Source organism: Sarcophilus harrisii, chromosome 1 (genome assembly GCF_902635505.1).
Source record: "Sarcophilus harrisii chromosome 1, mSarHar1.11, whole genome shotgun sequence".
Classification (NCBI taxonomy): Eukaryota; Metazoa; Chordata; class Mammalia; order Dasyuromorphia; family Dasyuridae; genus Sarcophilus; species Sarcophilus harrisii.
The window spans coordinates 504,492,634-504,513,471 of NC_045426.1; the positions used below are offsets into that span (position 1 = coordinate 504,492,634).

The 20,838-nt window shown below is 33.4% G+C and overlaps 1 protein-coding gene across 9 annotated transcripts in view; it reads right to left on the bottom strand.

Annotated features, from left to right (window-relative positions):
• Positions 1-20,838, bottom strand: part of PPP4R1 (protein phosphatase 4 regulatory subunit 1) — a 90,929-nt gene that overhangs the window by 9,936 nt on the left and 60,155 nt on the right. For 4 of the 9 annotated variants that reach the window (XM_031946638.1, XM_031946637.1, XM_031946640.1 and 1 more), the window contains 9 exons: positions 13,137-13,312; positions 11,471-11,566; positions 10,900-11,085; positions 9,724-9,885; positions 8,782-8,882; positions 6,232-6,352; positions 6,006-6,140; positions 5,353-5,494; positions 884-1,376 (listed from right to left, as the gene is read on the bottom strand). In XM_031946638.1, coding sequence (XP_031802498.1) covers positions 1,213-1,376; positions 5,353-5,494; positions 6,006-6,140; positions 6,232-6,352; positions 8,782-8,882; positions 9,724-9,885; positions 10,900-11,085; positions 11,471-11,566; positions 13,137-13,312 — 1,283 coding nt within the window. In that variant the 3' untranslated portion in view covers positions 884-1,212. Of the gene's footprint in view, positions 1-289; positions 1,377-5,352; positions 5,495-6,005; positions 6,141-6,231; positions 6,353-8,781; positions 8,883-9,723; positions 9,886-10,899; positions 11,086-11,470; positions 11,567-13,136; positions 13,313-20,838 lie in introns of those variants that run through there. The other 5 variants (XR_004230981.1, XR_004230983.1, XR_004230984.1 and 2 more) reach the window with 4 other exon arrangements.

Below are 20,838 nucleotides of genomic sequence, written 5' to 3' on the forward strand. Positions count from 1 at the left end.
CTGGTAAACAAAGGTAACTATAACACATCTAACTTTTTTCTTATATCTTGAGGACCAACCTAGTGTCTGGTTTGGAGGACTTAAGATTCCAGTGATGCCCACTGATGGGCTGCCAGAAATACTAAAGGGCAAAGAATATTACCATCTGTATACATACAATTTTAGAGTCTTAGAGAAAATAAACTACTTAAGGCAAATAAGGTTTCAGTTGACCTAGTTTCCCATATTGTACTAAATCATAAATATAAATCATATTTATTTCCAAGTGTCTAAACCAGCCAAAGATATGTACATCTTATTAATAAATTTTATTTGGACAAGTGGAGAACAACTTGTGTCACAACAACAGTTTTAAACAACATGATTAAAGACTGTGGTGCTCCCCAGAGTGGTCACAAGTATGTACAGTATGGGAAGAACAAAGCTGCACCTCAGAGCTGATCATGATCCAGTTAAAAATACCTGACATATATAGTACACGTGCTAATAAATTTCCTTCAGGTCATGACCAGCATGAAAAAAAAAAAAAAAAATAGGACATAGGTATTCAGCAAAGGTTTCTGCTAATGGATACAGCAATATGCTGCACTTAAGAGTTAAAATCAGATTCTAGTTTAGTGTTAGCATCAAGCCCTTAAAGAGAAATCCAAACATTTCTATTTTTCCAATTTACACACATCAAAAACTATTCACACTTACTGAAGATGGGGTCGGGCAGCAAACCATCGCACCCCAATCAGGTCCTTGCCTGGATAAAAATGTTTAGAGCTAATACTGGAGAGGTCTCTTTTACATCCTGTTACAACACATCTGCCTTTCTGGCTATAAGAATTTCATCTACTGGTTGCTAAAGTAAAACTTGCTAAGTTAACTCCTGTGGAGAAAACAATGCAGGTTTTGGGACTGTCATCCCTTCCAAAATGCTCTGCCAATTCAAGTTTCATTCATTCAGGAAGACAGAAGGATTTAAGGCTTCGGTGACAAGTATAATCCTCTGAGAAATTAGTATTTCCTAAAGTCAAGATGAGCTATAGTTTACCATACTTTCTCTTGACTCTTAAGATCCCTGGCATCAGGTGGAGGTAACTGGCACCTGTAGTTAGGTCTGGCAAGAGGGGAGATCTTTCCTCCTTCAGAAAAGGCTGTCCCAGATCATCCATGTGAGGAGCACTTGTGGATTTTAAGCAGAAGAGACAATGAGACTTGGGCTCTTTAATAAGTTGAAGAAGCTGTACTCATAGCATCTTCAGCAATTTTGTTACTGGAAGGGTGAATGCTTGCAAAATATTTGACATCACTGTCACTATCCATCTGAAGAGCCATAATTGTTTGTTCCACAGCTTCTTGATGTGAGTTAGCAGAACTTAAGAAATAATCTGTAAATGGAAACAAAACAAAAACAAAATAAATGCAACAATATGTAATGTTTTCCAAGTACAAATTTTGAGAATGTCAGCTATATAATTCCAAGTGATTACAATAAAGTGACTCGATAATAAAGATATTCATTCTACACCAAGCCATTTACTACAACTATGTCGATGATAACAACAAAAACCCTACATACACCAAAACATTTGGAGTAGCCCTTTTTGCAATGACAAAGAATTGGAAACAAGGTTAATACCCATCCCCTGGGGAATGGCTGAACAAGTTGTGGCATGTTAAGTATGAAGACTAAGGAGAGGCATAGGAAGACTCACATGAACTGATACAAAGTGTAGTAAGCATAAGTAACAGGGAAAGAGTGTGCATACTGATTACAATAATGTTAATAGAGAGAGGACAGCATTAGGACCTGAAACTGAAAGTTGATCAATTCTGACTGCCTCTAAAAAGAGATTTTAAAAGGTGTCTTCTTCCTCTCCCATTCAAGGTGAGGTATGTGGGTTTGAAACATCATGGATAATGTCAGGTTCTCTTTTCCCCTCATTTTACAGGATGACTGAGAAGAGGAAAGGGTTCAGATATTGTGGGAAAAATAGAAGATGTAAAGGCAAAAAAAAAAAAAAAAACCCTAAAATCTTTTAAAAAATCTAATGCAGTGACCATTAAAATATAGGAGCTGATTAAGATAAAATTGTGTCAATCCTTTCACCAAAAGTTCTTTTTAAAAATTATTTATTTGTTTAGTTATGTTTTTATCCAAAGTTCTCAGTCTTACAAAAATATTTTCTGTTCTTCAATGTAATGAAAATTTTCTTCTTTTATTTCGAGGATAACAAATTGAAAAACAAATATTGTTTTTTCCCCTTTTAAAAATATTCTTTATTATTATTATTAACTTGAAAAATATCAACAGATACAATCATTTCATTGTACAAGAACAGAAAAAGTACTGCAATTAAAAGTAAGAATCTCCCCTACATTTTGTTTGAGTTATTTCTATATATTTCAAATTTAACAAATTAGTTCTACATTGTCCTGTTGGGTTTATATACCCATATGAACTTTCTTATCCTGATTTTTAAAAATGATTCCTGAAGGTTTTTTCTTTCTATTTTTCTGTTATTTCTGTGTTCAAGTATCATCACAATCTTCACAATCTCCCCTAATTCTCCCCCCAAAAAAATAATAATAAAAGCTCTCTCTTATAACACATATGTAGTAAAGCAAAATAGACCTACACATTGACTATATCTGAAAATGTTTGTCCCATTCTGTACTTCTATTCCTTTGCTTCTGTCAAGATAATCCATCAGCATTCTAGAGGAGTTATTAATAGTCACTGCATTGATGATCCATTTTAAGACTTTTTTTTCAGTGATTACTGAATAAACTGTTCTACTGGTTTTTATAATTTCACTCTGCATCAGTGAACACAAGTATTCTTACATTCCTCTGATTCTGTCCCTCTTGCAATTTTTTTATTAGTATCCCACTGTATTCATATACCAAAATTTGTTCTATAATTCCCCAAACTAAAGGGCATCCCTAAAATCCCAAGTTCTTTTCACTGAAAGTTTTTAAGCTTAATCACCACATGTTAGATTTCCTGGAAAAAAGGTTTTTTTTCAGACAGATGATTTGAACTAGATGGCTCCTAAGGACCCTTCCACCTCTGAAATTCTATAAGATTTCTTTCTGATGAATTCTTAGCTCTTCTGTTATGAAACTACACTAAGACCTATGATTGTTTTTGTCAATTATAAGTTCGCTTGATAGCTATACTAAATTTCCAGGGGTTGCCTCAAAAACAAGCTTAAGTGACTTATCCTAGAGTTACCCAGCTACTATCAGAACCTTGACTCTACTATCTACTATCATTTGCCTCTAAGTCCAGAATTCTACTTCCTTTTTGCCACCCCCCCCCCCCCCCCCCCCACACACACACACTCTGAACCTACTATCATGTAGAAACAAGCAAAATAACATGGAGTTTTTGGTTTTTTTAAATTTTGATTTAAAGTAATCTGCTAAATATATCCTTACTATTATTTAAAATCAAGAAAAGTTATACTAGTGGATATATTAAAATTATTGTGGAAAGATTTTTTTTAAAGGCATATGAATTTAACATCACAAATAATGGAAGAACTTTTTTTTGTTGCTTCCTTCATATGAATTCAGTAAATATTCATTTTTCTCCTTTGACCTAAGATAATGGGCCTTAGAAGGAATAAGTTCTTCCCTGCAGATGTATGAGAAACATAGGAACAATACATCTTCCTCAATAGAAGAGAATACACTATTTTACTATTCAAATAAATTGCCTTTATTTCTTCTTTACTGTTTAATAAAAATAATTACACCTTGTATGAATTTCAAGCACAGAGAAGTAAATACTTTTTCATCTGTAGTCTTTTTCAGATTATTTACTGAGCTTTAATCTTGTACACGGTATTATTGCTAGGTACCTTGGAAAATGACATCAGTTCATGTATCTGGTCTAAGGCAAAGGCACAAATCAGTGAATGGACCAGCAAGAATAATGTAAGTAACATATAATTTTGAACTGAATAAGCAAGATGGTAGTAAATACACTGATGGCAAAACTATTTATTGTGGAGACTGTTCTGGGACCATACATTCCCTAGATCTTCCCCCTTCCACCAAGTGACCAATTATACCAACAACCACACATCTCTCTACAAACCATAGCCGACATACAATTCTATACAATTCTATTTCTTGCTATGGGGATCCATAAGAATATCAATTGCTGAAGATAGTGAAACTAAGTAAGCCTGAGAAAATAAGTAAAATCTAAACTGATTCTCTATTTTCATCACAAAACTTTTTAGAATGTAGATTTTATATTTCACCATGACTAGATTATAATTAAATGTGCCTGAAGCAACTGTCTACAAAAGAAAACAGAATATTCAATATTTGCTAAAAAATAAAAATAGGCCAGTCAAAAATGAACAAGTTGTATATTAAATGGGCTTGTGTCACAAGTTTTGAATTTAGAACCCAATACATAACAATAACATTCCAAACATGTCCAAAACTGAACTAATTTTTTTCTCAAATCCTCCCCTCTTCCTAAGTATCAATAATACCATCCTGAGTCACACAGTTTACAACCTATGTCATTCTCAATTCTTAATTCTTTCCCCCTCTCCCCACCTATTCCTCCAGCAGACAATTTGTTGCCAAATTCTATTATATTTAATAGCTCGAGTAGACGCTATTCTCTCCTGGCACTGCCACCACCTTGGGGCACACTCTCATCTCTCACAATTAACCCAATAATCTGCTTTTGGCCTCACTGTCTCAAGAAACTCCCTGCATAGATCCATTGAGTTGTCAAAAGTTTGGTCATCATCCCAATTCTGGCTACCCTCTTCCACTCGCCAATTAGTCAATTACAATGGAAACCAGTTGCCCTGCCTCCAGTATCAAATATAAAAACCTACATAACCTGGCCCCTTCCTACTTTTCCATCTTAAGTTTTCTTATACCTTCTCTCCATTTACTCTTGAGATTTAATGACATGAGCCTTCCTGCACACAGTACATGTATATTTCTGAATTCCAGGCATTTTAATTGGCTGTCCTTTCCCTCATCTATCCCTCCAGGCTTTCCTGGTTTTCTTCAAGTTTGATGTAAAGTCTCACTTCTGTAGGATGCCTTTCCTGATTGCCCTTAATCCTATGGTTTCCTTTTAAGATTGTCTTCATTTTATCCTTATTTGTAAGTGATTATTTGCATCTTGTCTCTCTCATTACATGATGAATCCCTTAAGAGCTGGGACAATTTGTTTGGCAGGCTTTCTCTGGCCCTTATTTAGCACAGTGCCCCATACATAGTAGGCATTTAATAAATGCCTATTAACTTCACTGCTTGTTGATAGTCACTCAAATAGTTATGCAAAATATGAAAAAACCCACCATTGTCACTACCAACCTTTTTCTAAGAGAGTTTGTCTTAATGTTTTTGCAAGTAGTACTCGAACATTTGGAACACTATCATTTGCTAAATTTAACAAATGTGGCATCAGATGCACAGCAAACTGGTCCAAAGGAAGGCAATCATCCTCAATGATAGTCTGATAAGAAAAAAATACTATTTTAGATTTTTTGATAAATTTAGGATTGAGAGCATACAAGTTGGATCACAAAATCTTTTAGTATCTTTTAGACATATCTTTTTAAAAGTGCTGCCCACTTTACATTCAAATCACTGTACACCTGGAGAACACTACCTTAAGGGAGAAACTGAAAGAACAATTTTAAAACAAATTAATTTTTTCTCTCTAAGAACATTTAGAGGACCCAAATTTTCAGGAATCTTATCGATATCTTTAGCAAGAAAGACTGAGTGCCAATTTTCATATTCCATGACAATAAATGCCAAGAGGATACTTGGCATCTATAGAAACTTTTTCTTCCGATTATAGGAAATGTTTCTGTGATTAGGAATAGTCACTTAGAACCCATGTTACTCAAAGTGACAGAATATGGAAGTAGTGCTTATTAAAGACAGGGAAGGTAGAGAAAAAGAAAAAATTAGCATAAAAGGACAGGTAAAAAGTAGTTAAAAGAAAATCCTTCTCTTACCTGGCAGACAAAGACAAACGTCTGTCGACCAGACCATTTCGGGCATCTACCAAAATTTTCCACAAGTTCATTAATTAAATCTACTCCAAATGTTGAGGGTGTAGCCATATGCAATTTCTTTACCATTTCACTAACCTAGAAATGTTAAATTGGAGAAATAATAATTTCCGCATTTTGTTACGTATTTACAATTTCCTTATTCCAAATTTAAAAGTTTAGAACATACCAACTTGTAGGAAATCCAACGAACAGAAGAAACTTTGTCTGCACATAGATTCAGAGCAATTGGCCGTAAGTAATCATATACATCTCTGGGACTGTATAAATCTAGAAGTAAAATCAGCTGCCTAAAAAAATGAATAGTGTCAAAAGAACATAACAACTAATGAATGAATAAAAGTTCTTTAACTTAAAAGCTACTTTAAGTGTTATGGGTCCTCATAAGCTACTTAATTTAATGAAAATCTTAGTGATTCCATTATCTTTTTTTTTTTTTTTAATTTATTCTATTTTTAATTTGTGGACTTTGTGGTGACATCATCAAAACAGAAAATATTTTCATTTTAATAAATTGTATTCTACTATTTAATACAGATATTAATGAACAATATTTGTCAATTAGCCAGGAAATTACAATTTGAAAACATGATTAATTTATATTAAACACCTAAAGCTACTAGAATTTTCTTGGACTAGTGTTCATTAGGAACACTAAGCCTATTATATACAATAGGCTTGCTGATTGACTGATTCAAGGAGGCAGGATGTAGTGAAGAACAAATTGGAGTTGGGAAATGAACCCAGATTCAAATTTTGACTGCTGCTTCCTGCCTATGTGACCATGAAAAAAAATCCTTTAATTTTGATTCCTAGAGAAATTAATTTCTACAACTGGTTACAGAATTGCCAATAGGTAGGTTTTAGGTTAAAAAAATGGACTGATGGTCACATAGCACTAAGCAAATTATTTTTGTCTTAAATAGTTATTTTCAGGGGACATATATTGCCCATAATAAACTGATTTCACTAGACAAGACCCAATTTGGTCCCTGACTACTTACATCAACTGTTCTCAATGGAGGGAAGTATGTATTGTAAAGTGTTTGGAGTACATTCTCTAGTAACTTGATTATACCTTGTGGAATGAGTAGAGTCTCACCTTGGTTTCCTGTCCCTCATGATTTGAAGGGATTGTTTGTGCATTCAATTTTAGGATTGTGTTAAGGGGGCAGGGTATGGCATAGTAATAGTAGCATTTTATGGAACCACATTAAAACTTTATGCAGCTTCTATAACAAGCAATAAATAAAAGGAATAAACAAAACTTGGTAGATTTATAGGAAGTGATGAGATTATGTAGGATAAAAAAAGATGTTCAATGAATTAAAAATGGTGCAAAATGAAAAAAGATCATTCTTAAATAAATGAACACTCATAAATAGTCCTGAAGAACAGAAAATTAAACATGCCAGCCTGGCAAAAGACAGGAGGATAACAAAAATTAAATATTTTCTTTGTCAGTTGTAGTTATTACCTTATTTTTTTTTCAATTTCTGTTTAACTATTTTCCTTTTTCATGAGGGGGGTGGAGGAATAGTTCAATATGGAAGGAGGGAGGGGAGAATAACCAGAATTAACTATGTATAAAAAACAAAAGGCATCAATGTAACATTTTTAAAACTTTATGTATTTCCCAAATGGCTACAAGTGGTGCAAATCGTGATTTCTTAAATGGCACATGTGACTATAAAACACTCTCTCCCAAATATATATCCCCAGAAGCCCTCTGAGATACCATAAAACATTACACTTCCATACAACATTAATTTAAAACTCTAAATTTAACAAAGAGAAAAGAGTCCAAGGAACTGGGACTCTAATATTTTCACAATATAATTGCAAAAAAGTTATTAGAGATCTCTAGAAGAGTAATAAATACTTCTAACCCACAGGAAATAGGATGAGTATGTAAGACAGCATTCAGACCTCTTTCTGAATCCAGCCTGAACCCAATTAATGTATGGGAGCTGATCCTAAAATTTTTTTTTTACTCTTTGTGGTAGATGGTCTCCCTTAGAAGGAAGGGTAGTAATCCTGAAGGCATGAATTCCTTTCAAGGAACAGCAGCAGCAATTACAGATCTTCTGGTGGCAACAACTTTAGTTCATATAGCAAGAATTTGTATGTGTTCTAGATTTGAAGTCAAGGTTTGTAGTTATAGTGTGTAAGTTTTAATGTTCCTCCTCAGAAATCAACAGTTTTATTACAAATGTTAAGTCACTCAAGAACCTAATAATTACATAAGAGTACATAAAATCCAAGGAAATCCAGGTTTAGCAATGCCTGGAAGACTCTTGTCACAATCTACTTCATCTCAATACTTTACTCTGCAACTCATCTCCTGTTTATCCTGTGTTTTATCTTTTTGTTCTTACTTCCCATATTGGAATGTGAGCTCCTGTTTTTTGGTGGTTTTGTCTTTCTATGGTATCTCAGTGCTTAGCATAGCAATGATAATATGTAAGTGGCTTTATAAATGGTGGCAACGGGGTCTTACAACAAAGCTTGGATTGGAACTCAAGATTTTTTGATTTCTAATTTTATACTTAAAATTTTTATCTGAAAGTATTTAAAGTTATGAAGTGGGTTTATAATTTAACAATTAATTCCAAAAATCTAGATAATAAAACAAGCATATAAATAATCTTTCATTCAAGAGCAAACCAAACTTCCAATATAAAATTAAAAAGTAACCAAAAATGTAACAACAACATACTCAGCCAGTTCAGCTCGAAAGCGCCAATTTCTGCTATTATCTGTTACTAAAAACTCCTGAAGCTGGTAAAGATATTCTCTTCTTTTGTCAATATGAAGAAGCTAGAATAATAGAATGAAATTTTCATCAAGGCAGGGCACAGAGCAGGTGAGTAGGTTAAATAACTCTGAAAATAGAACCTTAAATTTTTGTAACAATAGGGATTAAAAATGTATTAGCTTTTCTCCAAATAGTTTAAGCTAAACCAACATATGAAATATATTTGTTTGCTTCTTCTAAAACTCAATAGCAGGACAAATAGAGAGTTAGATAACAAGATGATTTGAAGGTTCAAAGTTATGATGGCTCCTGAGAAACAGAACTGAGGCTAATACAAAGTACACCACCTTCTTAATTTCTTTAGAGAGAAACTGGCTATTTGGTTACTCATTTAATATCAAAGCAATTCAATTCTTACTCACCAACTACATGTAATTGTTAGGTATCCAGAGGATAAGTGTAGTTTCTAGAACTGCTACATAAACTATACATTATTATGTATGAATTAAGAAAATATAGTATATACAGCTTGTAGCAGTTTAATCACTATAAATATTGGAACAAACAGTGTGAAAGCCCAAGATATCTTGATCTGCCCTATCAATAAATGACTGAATACATTATTATCTCTAATTGTAATATACACATCAAATGAGATGTTTAAAGAACTTTGAAAACAGAAAGCTATATAAATATGAGCTATCCAGTAGGATACTAACTAGCACAAACAACTTGATGGTATCACTTAGCAATATGACCCAAATTTGTCTATCAGAAAGAATGTTTTATGGATGGAAGGATCCACTGAAAACTCAATTGTAAACTATTGTTTTAACATGGATAACAAAGACTGGTTGGCCTAATCATAGTGGGCATCTATGGCAAAATAAATGTAAAAATTACCTTCAGAAAATCATGTAAATGTTTAAGGACTCCTATCCTGACTTCATCAAGATCCTTTAAAAACCCATTGAAAATTGGAACCAGATCTGCTGCTGTCAATTGATCTCCAAGAATTATTGCAAGCTCATGGATAGAGAATGCTAGTGTCCTCCGAACTTTCCACTACAAAAACAAATTACTGTATTAGTAAATATGGACTGCTTAATGGCGTGTGAAATTAAATTTGAATCAAGATGTCCATAACCCACAAAATATGAAATCTGATTAAAATTGCCAGTATGTTACTACAATCTATTCTCCATTATCTGTGCTAGTATAGTAACAAAGTATTGAACAAAAGAAAACTCTCTTAATTTGTCAATGATTAGTAGTTTTTGAATAGTTCAATCTTTGTGGAATAAAAATAATCCAGACAGATATCTCCAAACCTACTGAGAAGCCCCTATTACTACTGCTATGGAAGCCAAAGCTAAGGAACGGAAAATTAAAGGATCTGTGGACTAAAATGGTGAGAAAGGAAAGCATTATGAAAAGCAAAAATTTAAAGGGGAGTAGATAGGCTCTCAAGAAGATTTGGCTTGTCCACAGGATACTTTTCATTGTCCAAAAGAAACATCTCTACTTTAGTCCCTACCAGAATTCTACTTCTTTTTGTTATTTTACTAAATAAAACTTTAAGGATATAAATCTTTCTCCTTTCTTAGCCATAAAGTTCCCTGGGCGGGTCTCAGGCCTGAAATTCAGGTAATAGTAGAAATATTATTGCTCAGATATATTACAGATAAAATAAGCTTTTGTGGAATAGTCTAAAAACTGAACATCATTTGTAGTATTATTTCTATGGGAAAATGTTTTGAGAGTTCCAAATAATCAACTTATAAATCAACATTCAGAATAAAAATAATTCATAAAGTCGAGAACTGCTTGTATGTTTTAATTTTGTGTAAGTCAAAATATATTGAACAAAATAATAAAATCTAACTATGTATGACTCAGGAGATGAAAAATTCTTTGGAGTTAATGATCTCTGAAAGTTTTAAGCAAATCAAAGGTCATGCTTCTTAAAAAGCATTAGATAAAATTTCTTGAGTTCTTTAATTTTAAAAAATTTTGGGAAAATTACAATTATTAAAAACTTTATGTTTATCTTTAACTTAATTAAAATCTTTTACCTACCTGCATATCTGATGCAAGTGTCTCATAAGTCTCTCTCAGACAGTGCCAGTTCTGCCTGCCAAGAGTAAGTGCTACACCTGGAAGGCTATATGCACAGTGTTTAGCAATCTCAGTGTCAACGGTTTGTGCACGAGAGGGATCAGTCATAGATAAGTACTGATCCAACAATGCCTGAGGCACAACATCCTAAGATAAAGAAAAAAGATACTGACATTTTCTCAAATAGTTTCTAAAAATCTAGTCTTACTATTCAGAAGATAAAGATGTACAAATTATCTTTAACATTATTCATGACATAAGGCGGCTAATATCAGACTGAAAATATTTAATAACAAGCGGACTATCCTATCAACAAATGAGAATACGCAAAAGAAACAAAATTGAAGCCATACTAAAAGAAAAAATATAAGATTTCAAACTTGGAAAAGTAAAAAAATTAAAATTAGTGACTATCTCCTACATTTATTTAAAATTAGTTAAGAAAATCACTCAATGAATATAGGTTAAGAAAAGAAATAAGGAAAAAATAGACTAGCCATAAATGAATATTGAAGAGCATTTTGTTATTTACCTGTACTTTAGATTTTCTTTCCTCTTCAGGGCTAAAACTATTATCAGTGCTCAAATCTGAATCATTATGGATGTAATGAAGAGTTGAATCCATATTCTGTTTAGAAAAAAAGATCTACTTAAAGAAAAGTCTGCTATGTCTAGATTATTTTCTTCACTTAAATGTTTTAATGATTTCCTTACCTTCAATGCTGTGGAAAGATTTATTTTAAAATACATATCATCAAGTATCATTTTTATTTACCCCCATTCACTGCACTAGGGTTCCCCCACCCTAGGCAAATTTAGATAGTAAATATCTTAAATCTCTCTGATATTATTTCCCCATATCAAATAGAATTTACTAAACAACCTTATGTAAAACACACAGGTTATTAAACATATTTATAAACAAGAAGTCACATGCATTTAAAATTTAGAATTAGGGTCTATTTTTGAAATATGACCAATATTCTGAGTTAGATCATAAAACAGTATCTGTTTAAAAGATTCACATTTTCGAGGCAGCTAGATGGTACAGTGGATAGAGCATCAGCCCTGAAGTCAGGAGGAACTGTGGTTCAAAATTGGTCTCAAACACTTAACACTTCCTAGCTGTGTGACCCTGGGCAAGTCACTTAACCCCAATTGTCTCAAAGAAGAAAAAAAAAAGATTCTCATTTTCAATATGTAGTTATAGAAGACATGAGATGTTACTGCTAAGATTCCTCTAGCTTTTTCCATGCTTATTGACACATATTTGTTCATATATTTTTAAAATGCAAAACACCAAAAGTTTCCTTAAATAAGAAAACAAGCTATTATATTTTCTATTTACAATAATATCAAATGCACAGGAGCATATTTTTGTAGTATTTTAAAACACTATGCTTAATGTGATCTAATCAAAAGAACAGAACTTCACTCTGACTGTATAAACTTTTTCCCAAAAGTGTTGGCTTCACCCCCAGCCCCTAACCTTCTTTCTAAATGTTCTAGTGATCATTTTATAAAATGACTCTTTGCTTTGGACAGTTAGCAGAATGAAAAGGAGTTCTCCGTGCCCCTCTACACAAATAAGATAAGTTTGATACATACATATAACATACACACAGGTATGTTTGATAAGGAGCAGGGGTGGGACATAAGGAACTGGGCAATGATTACAAAGATTTAGCTACAAGTACAAACCAAAGATAATGCTAGTAATTGTACCCACCCTCACACTCCAGAGTCCAAATAATGTCACTGGCCCTCCGCAACATGGCCTCAAATCCCGATCTTCTCCTGCTCAGATACTGTGCTGCTTGCTGCAGTGAAATGGTCCGATCAGAAACAAAGCACCTCTCCAAAAAGAAAAGGAAAGAGTTAATTTTTTTCTTTATAAAGGGCTTTGTTTCCAGTAAGACTATTTCACTGCAGTGAGCTACATTAACATTGAGGCTACTAAAATGGTCATGTAGACAGGGCTGGGATCTAACTTCTGAAGCATTCAAAATGATGCTGATGTTACAAAGACAGAATGTGATGAGAATGATTACTGCTACTTGATGCAGTATGGAAAGCTGAACAATCAGCAACAAAAAGGAATGGACATCCCTTCTGACTACAGATTTTAGCTACAGCTATTCCCCATATAGTCTAATGTCAATTATTTAGACTATTCTAATATGACAAATATTTGTTACCTCAACATTATCGTTGATTAAAGGCACAGGATCATCTTGATTTATTTTACAATTCTGAAGTTCTTTTATGAGGATTTCATCTTGTAAATCATCTTCCCTATCTAAGTTGACCATCTTCTCTTCCTGAGTGTCCATACTGGTGGCTCGGAGTGCAGCAGATAATACTTCTACTTGTGCTAGTATACCCACAAAAGAAAGAAAAGAAAAGGAAGAAAACAATTAATTTGAGCAAAAAAATTATCTTGCCCCAAAAGAAAATATGTAATTTAGTCATGTTGTACTTGACATTTATACTTAATGCTAACAGTCAAATAGAGGCTGAAAAATTTCTATTCTGACAATTATTAGTCCCTCAAAATAAAAGCAGGTATAACTAATATGTTTTCATGGGACAGATTATAACTACTACTAAACATTATTTTGTGTTAGTATCAACGGACAGATGCTATGAAGTTGAAGAAGTCTTTGGTTTATTAAAGAAGCAAATTCAGTAAAAGTTAACTGTTTTGGTAACATATGAATCAAATGTAACTAACAAGGCTTACTTACTAAGCCATTTTAGCAGATGAGCAGTCACACAAATCCTGCCAATATAAAACAATGGTAATTACATAGATTCTTGATGGTGGTTACAGTTAAACATTCATTCATTTAACATTTAAACATTCCTTACTTCATCCAAGTTAACTTCTGAAATTGCTTTTTCCTTTCTCTTTCTGGAGTAAATAATAGTTCCATCGTAAAGAAGTTTTCTTAGTTTGTGACAAGAGAGAAACCAGTAAGTACTTTTTGTACTTGGAATATAATATCCCTCTAATATATAGTCATTGCCTATAATGTTAAGATAAATTTTTTTTAAGGGGTGTACAAAATGAAGACAGTATCCCCAAAGGGACTAAATGTTCAGGGAGCAATTAATAACATTTTCGGGGGGTAGGAGAAAGGATCAGAAGAATTCCACTAGAATGCATAAAATATTAAAAAAAAAAACAACTTCAGGAAAAATTTTTCATGCTACAGAAGTAATGTGAAGAAAGGCAAAGTTCATGTTTACTAGTTTTTTTGGTAGGAATATGGAGAAGTTATCATTTGTAAACAAATACGCTAGGTTTCATCTATGACACAGTACTATCCCTTTGGAAACAGAATATATTGGCAAGGGAAGCACTACCACATCTAGAGGTTAAGACATTGCCTAATCTGTACTGGCAAAATAGAGATAGGATGGCAATAGAGAAATGGTTGAAATATATGAGTCATATATGTTGAATTCTCTGAAGCCACATTGGTAAAAAAAACTAGTTGATTTTCATTATAATCTATCTGCCTCAAAAATCCAAATTTAGTAGATGTTCAGTGACGATTAAGTATCTTTTTTTTTTTGATTAAGTATCTTTTAAAACAGAATTGGTACAATGAACTACAGAAATATTTATTCTTCAAGAAATCCAGAAAAACCATTATATCAAGAACTTCTAATTTAAAGGGCACATCTAATTCTGAATAACCTTGAATCAAAAGATTGCTATTTTGTTCTCAAACTAAGTGCCAATTTTTAAATATAGGGGCCCTGCCAGTATTAGTAAACAGAGTAAGCACTTTCAATCTTATTTCTGAGAAGAAATACAATGCATAGCAGCCTTTCTATTGTAAAAAACTCCAATACAGTGGCTGAATAAACATTTTCAGTTATTTCCAAATTTCATTGCCTTTTAAAATTGGCAAACCAATTAACAACAAAAAAATCAATGCCCAACCTATAAACTCTACTATCACAGGATAGAGATAAAAAGGCATCTACTAAATGTCCTAAGATGTATATCTGCCAAATGTTATATTCTATAGAATAGACACATCAGCTTTGTGTACTTAAAATGAATGTATATTTGCAAAAACCAAATATGTGCTCCATTTTAAACTGAGTAAAACTATGACACATGACATAAAAACAGCATTGGCTAATTTAACAAAGTCTGAAATGATATTTTTAAGAATCCTACATTTTTGAAAAGTCAATCATTCTTAAAGACTTTTGGTATCTGAGTTTTAGTCAGCTTGATATGTGTCCACAGCATGCCTCTGGGACTTAATTGTATGACTCTAGCCAAGTCAATGATCCTCCATGTGTGTCAGGGAGTTCTTTGGGATTTATCTATACTTAATAGATAGATTATAATCTAAACTGATGAAGTTTTTATTATTTATTTATTGACAAAATTTTGTTAATACTTATTTTTTATTTTGATGACAAAAATCATTATTTATTATGACAATTTTTTGACAAAAATCATTATTATGGCAAAAATCATATCTGTTAGATAGCTGCACAAATAATTCTTAAAAGTTCAAAAGATATTCAGATGTTTGAGATACTTTTCCATTAATCACTTTCTCTTTAATTCAGTTTTTTTCCTTGAATTTTAATAAAGTACTTTAAAAAATAAGAAAATTAGTAATAATGACAAGCGGACATTGATTGGAATACTAGAGGGTAGTAAAATATATTACTGAATTTGAATCAACCAACCAACAATGAGGTTACTACAGGAATTATTATTCCTATTTTCAAGCTGAGTTCATTTGGGGAAATACTAGTATAAATTTTTCTTCTAGCTTATCCTAAAACCTTTCCCTTTACCTTGAATTTCCTAATTTTGCAACATAGTAAGTATCAAGGTGTTTTCACTTGGATTTTTGTTGGAAGATAATCTAGAATTTTTGTAGCCATAGAAACAATTATTATTAAAATTTTCATACAATGCTGAGAGCTGAGTTATCTTAGTTTCTAGTACTGATGGTAAATGAGAGTATAAATTAATCCAGGGAAAATGACAGTCTCACTTGATACTCATACCTTTTGGTACAAAAAAAATTACCCTCCATTTTTTCTAAAGGGAACAGAGCACATCAGATTTTTATCTGCTTAAGGGAAACTCAAATGTTTTCACTTATTTATCCCACAAACATTGTGTCAAGGTACTGTGCTAGGCTCTAGGGATACTGAGAGAAAAATGAAATAATCACTGGGGATACTGAGAGATTAGGATAGATATTCTGCTGAAGGCTGATAGAAATTTGATGGAAAAGAAAGACTGCAAAGGCATACATCTGGGACAGAGAATGTAATATAGGAATAGTAAACATGCCAAGGCTAGGTATGGGAGAAGAGGGACAGAAGGGTATAGGAAATAACATGCAATCATTTAACACTGCCTAGAATAATAAACAATAGGCTAGAGTGATTTTTACCTTGGAGGCAATTAAGAGGCCCTAGAACTTTTCTTGAATAGTCCTGGGCTTTAAGGACTATCAGTGTGGCTGCTGGACAGAAGACAGATTGTTAAGGAAAAAGTCTAAATTACAAGGAAGTCAATAGAAGATTGCTGCATTTGTCCTGAACTAGAGTGGTACCCCCTTTTAAGCTGAGAAATGTGCAGAGATGAGAACCTGTATGAAGAAGGTGGAATCAACAAGTCTTACCTACTGATTAGCTATGAAAAGTAAACAGGAAGTTGAGAACCTAAGCAAACGAAAGGATGATTTCAAAATGGAAGATAGGAATGGAAAAAGGTTTAGGGATAAATATCACATAGAAAAATGAACTCTTTTGGAAACTTAAGATGTCTATAAAACATCTTTACAAATTTTTTTTTGCAAATGTTGAAAAAAAATTAATCCTCAATAGGATTATTCAGGATGAGCTTCTGAGGTTCCTTCCAGTTTTAAGTCCTACACTCCCAAGACTGGTCATTCCTCACTTATTATCTCAGCAGTAAAATAGGGAGAGTTGAACAAAGAGGTAGCTTGCATATTAGTGTGGATGGCCAGACAAGTTTTCTTCCTAATTTATTTTGTCTGAATGCCTGGAAAACATTGCTGAAATGTGGAATTTGAAGTGAAAATACAGGTATTTCTGGATGCAATAATTTGTGAGAAAAAAAATTATTTTATCTCTGAAGAAAACTTTCAAGCTATCAAAACTGTTGACTTCAACCAGCCCTTGAAACTTGCACTTTTTTCCCTATCTTATTAATATTCTTTATGAACTGTGTGAATCACCAAAGATTAAGCAAAGAGAAATCTTTTCCCATGTGAAAAATTATTATTAATAACCATCTTGGGAAGATTCAGAACTCTTATTTTTTTCAAAAATCCTGATTTTAAAAAGGTTCAGTCTTCTTCAGAGGGACATCATAATTATATTGCATTAACTCTTCTCTGTTATTGGTCAGATCCCACTCAATCTTGCAAGGAAGTTAATCTAAGATTTGTGAAGATCACTGTTTTACTTAAATTAAGCGTGGGGGGAGAGGTTGCAGGTGGTCTAAGTAGAAAGTTAACTTCTCTTTCTAAGGGTCAATCTTAGGCCCTCAGTGAACATCTAATATAAATTGTCAGCCCTGCAGCCATGATTGTCTTTGAGATAGATGGTCAAAGGATCATCCTTTTATTAATAACCTACTGGCCTAATTTATTAACAAAATGATTAAATTCCACAGAAATTATGTCTTTCAAACTTTTTTTTTTCCGGCTGAGGCAAGTGGGGTTAAATGACTTGCCTAGGGTCACACAGCTAGGAAGTGTTAAGTGTCTTGAGGCCAGATTTGAACTCAGGTCTTCCTAACTTCAGGGCTGGTACTCTTATCAACTTTGCCATCTAGCTGCCCCTCTTTCAAACCTTTTCAATCAATATACTCATTAGAAATTTCTGGATAAAACGTTATGTGCCCTTGATATGGCTGGTTTTCTTTGCATGCACATACTACTAGGTTTGTTCAGGGGAGGTTTGTTTTTTAAATGAAATGAACAATGCACTGCCTACATTTCAAATCAAGTATAGCTGAATATTTCATACTTTTAGTTATTTAGATTGTTTTATATTTTGGTTAATGTTTTGAATGAATTTATAGAGTCTAATAAAAAAAAAATTAACGGGCTTTAAATCAAAAAAGCTGGCTGTGTATCAAGGTCATTTCCCTACTTCTTTGTGTAATTTTGGATAAATCATTTATACTCTTTGAGTCTCAAGTCTCCTCATCTATAAAATATAGATGAAATGATCCCTTCCACCACCTAAATTTTTATGATTTTGATTTGCTTATTAATTTTATTTTACATAAAAACTGGAAGGCCAGACAGTTTTTTATAGGTTTTATAAGTTGCCTAGTTCTACAAAACTTTATGCATGTTATAAAAAAAAAAATATTTGCTTTTGATTCTCAAGTATCAACCCAAGATTCACATTCAGTTTGACAGCCCTTTGGGCATATGAATTAATGTTTTTCTGACCCATAGGCCCAGCACAGTGCCATCTAGCTGCCCTATATTGCAGTTTTCTCAACTTTAAAATTGGAGTAATAATAGCACCTACCTATCAGGGTTGTTGTGAGGCTGAAATGGAATATTTGTAGTGTTTTTAGTACAGTGGCTAGCACACAACAGGTGCTTAATGCTCATTTCCTTTCTTTCACAAAGAAATATATCCATATCTTATTATTTATTACAAATGACTTTTTGTCAATTCTCATCCTTGAATTTTTTGCAGCATGACACACTATAGATTACACTTGGATACATTCTCCTGTTATCTCCTTCTACCTTTCTAGGCACTCCTCAGTCTTTTTTGCTAAATGTCATTAACTGTCTTCTTTTTTAATCTCATCAACTCCCACTAGCTCAACTGTCACCTCTATATGGATAAATACCAGTTCTACTTATTTAGCTGTAGTTCCTCTCCTAATCTAGAGCTTGGAATGGATGTCCTGTAGGGACCTCAAACTCAACATGTCCAAAACTGAACTATTTTCCTCAAATCTCTGACTTTCCTATTGCTGTCACAAGCACTATCTTTCCCATCCCAAGCTTTACAACCTTAAGTGTCATATTTTTTGACTTCTTACTCTGTGTATCACTAGACATATGCAACATGTTGACAAATTTTATTTTCTATTTGAATGACAGCTCTTCCATGCACCCTTTTCTTTCTTCTCATAGTCACCTCACCTAATGATTCTTCATTGCTTTTCAACCTTCATAGGGGGATGTAATGGGCTGAGGCTTGAGTTGATGCACTGAGGTCCCAAGCACATGAAGCTAAATAGTAATTGGACTATACTCTATTAATATACAAGCTTGGATAAAGAATGGCCCCCTCCCACTCTCTGTGCAAGTCCTGATGTGTTGTATAGGAAATGACGAGTTTGGTGGGTGGAAGCAGAGAGACAGGAAGAGAGGCTGGGAGAGATTGAGCCTGGGTTCTATGCTCGTAGCTGCTGGTCGTGTAGCTTCTGGTCTAGCTAGCTTCTTGACTCAGCTGCCCACATTGCTATCACCCATTCTCTTCCACCTCTGATCTTTCTTCACTGAAAATAAAGATTGACGATTTTCCCCTAACCTGAATTCCTGACTCCGACTGATTTTAAAATAAGCGGTCTTCACAGGGGGCCAACTGCAGTCCATATGGCCCATTAACTAAAAATGTTTATTGCATTTCTAAACACAAAAAAGCTTTCATTAAAAACGCAAGAACCATACCATTCTTAGCTTGCCAATGCTACAAAAACAGATGGATCCAATCTCTGTAGTTTGCTGACTCCCTGATCTAGATTGAAGGTATCTTAAACTTTTTCCACTCGCAACCCTTTTTTACCCGAGAAATTTTTATATGATCCCTGATATATAAACTAAGTATACAAATAAAAAGCTTTACTGAAATCATAAAGAAATTCATTTAAAAATAATTCTTTAGCATATATACAAATTTTACCTTTTATTAAAAATGTAAGCAAATTTGCAAACTAATTAGATAGATGTGCTTGTTTATTTGTACATAAAGAACTTGATAGAATATCTAATACTTTTAAACTATTACCAAATTTAGAAGCTTTAACGTAGACCATTGGTGGTCTTGCCTTAAGTGTATACTACTCTAATCCCTCCTTTATCAGTTGCCAGTGTTTTTCCTCAACTGCTGGCTTAACATAACTTTCCTATATATATAGACTACAGTGTCTCCTCTATTACCTAGGATTCAATATAAAGTTCTCTGGAATGTAAGATTTTATAATCTGGCCCATTCTTACATTTTCAGTTTTCTTATGCTTTATGCTGCTGCCACCCCTATTCAATGACTATGCTACACTGACCTATTGTTCCTTAATTCAACACTTCTCCTGTCTCCTTTGCACTGTTAGTTTCTTCAAGATTCAAATCTAATACTATCTTCCACAGAAGCCTTTCCTCATACCCTTACCTGTGGGGTGCTCTTCCCAAAGGATGCTAAAAAAAAAAATGTTTTTTTTAATTGCTGAAACCTCGCAAGATATCTTGGCATTTACCAGCTAGGTTTCTTTCTTAAAGCTAAATCATTCTAGCTCTCATGATTGGTCAACAATAGGTCCAGGCCACTCCCCACTTGGTCACTGTATGAGCCTTGATGGACTCAGTGAATGTAAATAGCAAATGTTCTGTTTTAGTCAGAAACCCTGAGAGTCTTTCCCTCCCAGACTGGATTTCTTCTTTAACTATTCTTATCTGGTCTTAATAACTGAATAGATACTCCCTCAGTCAAACTTAACTTAAAAAGGTCAAGATTTCCTACTGCATCCAGGGCCACCACCTTGGACCTAAATGTTCTGGAGAAAAAAGTGAGGCTGGTGACTACACAACCCACCCTCCAATTCAATTAAATCCAATTCACTTG